The sequence below is a fragment of the Haemaphysalis longicornis genome, unplaced genomic scaffold, assembly GCF_048455015.1.
Source record: "Haemaphysalis longicornis isolate Haplotype H1 unplaced genomic scaffold, Haemaphysalis longicornis Haplotype H1 scaffold_11, whole genome shotgun sequence".
In the NCBI taxonomy this organism is placed as follows: Eukaryota; Metazoa; Arthropoda; class Arachnida; order Ixodida; family Ixodidae; genus Haemaphysalis; species Haemaphysalis longicornis.
In genome coordinates, this window is record NW_027526214.1 from 4,162,400 (window position 1) to 4,167,005 (window position 4,606).

At 54.5% G+C, this 4,606-nt stretch overlaps 1 protein-coding gene across 1 annotated transcript; it reads left to right on the plus strand.

The window, feature by feature from the left end:
- Window positions 1-577: 577 nt before the first annotated feature.
- On the plus strand, window positions 578-2,988 carry LOC144160815 (uncharacterized). The gene has a single exon (XM_077691969.1). It carries the CDS (start codon window positions 749-751, stop codon window positions 2,912-2,914), a length of 2,166 nt encoding a protein of 721 aa, XP_077548095.1. The 5' UTR covers window positions 578-748; the 3' UTR covers window positions 2,915-2,988.
- Window positions 2,989-4,606: the final 1,618 nt, after the last annotated feature.

Below are 4,606 nucleotides of genomic sequence, written 5' to 3' on the forward strand. Positions count from 1 at the left end.
GATCGTGCAGAAGACGAGGGAGGCAACCAGGGAAATCGAAACGGACGCGCGCGTCGACAGAGTGGACAGCCGCTTGGCCCACCTAATCGAGGCCAAGCAGTCGATCACGGCGAGATGGAAGACGCAGCGGACGAACAGAAAACTGCGCAAGAAGATCGCGGAACTTAACCGCGTGATCGAGTCGCACAGCAGGGCCCTATGCGCGCAGCAGTGGAACGAAGCCTGCAGCGCGGCGGATGGACAAATGCACTGTGGCAAGACGTGGAACTTGCTAAGACGCCTACTGGACGAGACCAAGATCAAGTCTCACCAGCACGACGACCTGGCCAAGATACTCCACAGGGCGCTGGCCGAGCACGGAGAGGCCGAGGTGAAGAAGCGCCTCGACGACAAGTACCTGCCGGCCACCCCCGCGGAGACACACTCGGACTACCAGGGCGAGACCAACGAGCGGCTAGACAGGGACATAGAAGTGTGGGAGGTGAGAGCGGCCCTACACGACCTGAACACCAAGTCCACCGCCGGACCCTACCGCGTGACAAACAGAGCACTGAAGAATCTGAACGAGAGAGCAATCGAGAACCTCACGGCGTACTACAACAGGTGCTGGCGAGCCGGGAAGCTGCCGAAGCAGTGGAAGGCGGCCAAGACGATCCTGATCCCCAAGCCAGGCAAACCACCGAACATCGAGAACCTCCGGCCAATCTCGCTCACGTCTTGCGTGGGCAAGGCGCTAGAGCACGTTCTAATGAACAGATGGCAAAGGTACCTGGAGGAAGCGGAGGTGTACCCGAACACCGTGATAGGGTTTCGGAACAAGCTCGGGACGCAGGATGCCATGATACAGCTGAAGAATGAGATCCTGGACGACGACGCTAACACGAGAGACAACCGGGCGATCCTGGGCCTGGACTTGCAAAGCGCCTTCGACAAAGTGAGGCACTCGGCAATCCTGGCCCAGGTGTCACGACTGAACATGGGGAAGAGAACGTACGAATATATCAGGGACTTTCTGACGGGGCGGACCACCGAGGTCAACGCCGGTGACCTGAAGCTCCCGGAGAAGAAGCTCGGCAGCGTCGGGACCCCCCAAGGCTCGGTCATCTCGCCGCTGCTCTTTAACCTAGTGATGATCGGGGTGGCCGAACGACTCTCGCGAGTGGCCGGGGTACGACACACCATCTACGCCGACGATATAACGCTGTGGGTCCCGGGAGGAAGCGACGGACAAATAGAGAGCACGCTGCAAGAAGCAGTGGATGCCATCGAGGAGCAACTGGACGGGTCCGGACTCGTATGCTCCCCGAGCAAGTCCGAACTGCTGGTGATCCCTCCGAAGAGAACGACCAGGAAAAAGAGAGGGGACGAAGAGACGCCGAAAGAACAGAAGATCAAGGTCAGAACGAGCGGCGGCCACACGATACCAGAGGTCGAGAGGATCCGAGTGCTAGGCATGCTGATAGAGCGCAAGCGCGTGAACGGCGAGACGGTGAACCGCCTCGCGGCTAAAGTCACCGCGGCCACACGGCTCATCAGAAGGGTGTCAAACAGAAAGGCAGGCATGAAGGAGGAGAGCCTCACCCGACTGGTGCAGTCTTTCGCCATAAGCCACATCACGTACGTCGCAGCGTTCCACAACTGGAGGCAGTGCGAGCGAAACAAGATCAACGCGCTCATACGCAAGGCGTACAAGGCGGCACTCGGACTCCTCGACTGCACGAGCACCGAGAAGTTTCTGGCTCTGGGGGTGAACAACACCCTGGAGGAGATCGCGGAGGCGCAGAGGACCGCCCAGATCTCGAGGCTCTCGGAAACGAGAACGGGCAGACAGATACTGCTCGACCTGCGTCTGACACCGATGGAGGAGGGAGCCGAAAACGAACAGGTACCTGTGCCAGAAGCCACAGGCAGACAGTTAAAGGTATGCCCGTTACCGAAGAACATGAACCCCGAGTTCAACAAGGAGCGAAGGATGGCGAGGGCCAAGGCGCTCGTGGACCTCCACACCAGAGACGAAGGGGCCATGTACGTGGACGCGGCGGAGTACCAGGAGAGCGAGAGGGCCTACGCCGCGGCGGTCGTCAGGGCGTCGACTGGCGAAACGATAACGGCAGCGAGCGTGAGAACCCAGAAGGCGCACCGGGCAGAGGAGGTGGCCATCGCCCTGGCCATCGCCGACCCTGCGTGCACGACGGTGCTGTGCGACGCAAGAACGGCGGTGCGTAACTACGCCAGAGGGAGAGTGTGCAGGGAGGCCGCACGAGTACTACGCACGGTCGACCTCGCCGGTGAGAGGAGGTGCGTGGCCATCAAGTGGTTCCCGGCACACGTGGGCATCGATGTGTCGGACCGGGGCAACACCAACCATAACGAGACGGCAAACGCGGTGGCGCGAGGACTAACCAACCGCGCCGCTGCGGCAGAAGCCGACCAGTCATGGTGGTGGAGGGAGACCAAGGACAGCATGACCACCTACACCGAGATCGTGAAGTGGTACAGACTGAGCAGACGAAAGGTACCGCCACCCCACCCGGGCTTGACTCGAGAGGAAGCGGTGATATACCGGCAACTGCAGACGGGGTCCCTCCCCACCCCGGTGCTGATGAGGCACGTGTGTCCGAGCGTGTACGAGAGTGACTTGTGCCGAGTGTGCCAGAAGGAGAGAGCCACAGCGGCTCACATCCTCTGGGACTGTGCCAAAAACCCGCGCGAAGCGTCGACAGAGACTATGATCCCGCCGCACCTCGAAGCCGCAGCGGGAAGCTACGACCAGGAACAACAGACCAAGGCCGTCCAGCAGATCTCGGCGGCCCTTGAAAGGCAACGACCAAGCGAAACCGACGGAAGGTTACCGCCCCAACAAAGGGGCAGGCGAAGCCAGCCGAAGGGAGTAGCGAGGCCGGAGCCAAAGTAGAGGGACAAGAAGTCGAGAAGACGTCACGGCCGCGTCGCGGAAAGACCCCCGCGCGAGGGGATCTAACCGAGCTGCAGGCACTTTAATAAAGTTGCTCTCTCTCTCTCTCTCTCTTCAACACTTGAATTCACTTATGACAGGGGCACGCGCGCCGGCTCAAACAGCGCCCGTGTTGGTTTTCTCGCACCATACGTACACCGGTGCTACATTACGCCCGGTCGCGAAAAAAATGGTCCCGGAATAAATGGCCCCGGAACAAATGGCCACGAAACTAATGGTGCAGGAACAAATAGTCCAGGAACAAATTGCCCTAACTTCAAAGAAGGAAAAAATGGCCCCACCACTACTGCACCTATGCATGAGCGCCTCTATGAGAGAAGGAAGGAGGAGGTCAGTCTATTTATATTTATATGTCTGTATTTGTGCACAATGTATTTTGCAGATTTCTATATACAGTGTGATCAAAGTTAGGTCGACATTTATTTTTAAAATTAGACGCTTAGATGTACGTGAAGACGACCGCTGCAGTGAGGTGATGCGCCAATGGCGACACACAGTGAGGTGGTAACTATAGATGTTCGTGGCTTAGTTAACCTACATTGGTTAATTACTTTTTAGCGACTGCAGTAAGCAGGCATGTTTGTATTGAACATTTAGAGGCAATCGTGTTTCCACGCAGTTCCATTTGGCAAAATTCTTTTAGCGCATTCGTGCTCTGAGATGTCGAACCGTGAAGTTTATTTGCCGTTCGCATGATTACGCATGCAAGGCAGTGAAGACCAGCGCAAAGCTCCTCCCTTTTGTAACGCGCCTGCTGTGTACGGTGTTTAGTTCGACAATGAGGAGGAGGCATAAGAAAAAGTGATAACTGGCACCCCTTCAGTCGTGGCTGGCGTTATCGCAATCTGCAGTACTCAGAACCGCTATCGAAACACAGAACAAAGGGGAGGAGCTTTGCGCCGGTCTTCACTATATGGCATGCGTAATCATGCGAACGGTAATTAAACTTCGCAGTTCGATATCTCGGAGTACGGATGCGCTACCAGAATTCTGCCAAATGAAACTACTTGCAACTTCTCAATACAAACATGCCTGCTTACTGCAGCCACGAAAAGGTTAATTATTCAATTTTAGGTAATTAAGCGACCCACATCAATATTTAGCACCTCATTCTGTGTCCCTATATACGCATAACCTCACTGTAGAGGTGGTCTTCAAGTATATATAAAAGCCCAATTAAAAAAAAAACCTGTCGACTTTACTTTGATCACCCTGTAAAATATATTTGCTAAGGCTGAATTTATTTGAGTTAAATGCTGCATATAAATTTGTTGTCATACGTGTAAGTTCTCGTGTGCTTCCTTTGCATTATTCTTCTGTTTATTAAAGCTTGTGAAGCGAGTCCCACTTCAGCATGAGCCTATTTACAGTGGCAGTATTATTTAGGTTATGTGTAGTATCGAAAATGTGAGTGGGCCGGTACTGCTGAATATCAAACAACATAGAGTTGTACTAGTGCATCACGCTCGCCGATTTATCGCTATTTCAAAAAAAATTTTACACGATGAATGGTATATTTCGTTAGCTATGCTGTGTTAAGGCGCCATCCATCTGAAAGGCTTTGATATCTGTAGTTCGGATTAAGCGAAGCGGAGATGATAAAGATTTTGGACCTTGATAATTTGGCAGCTT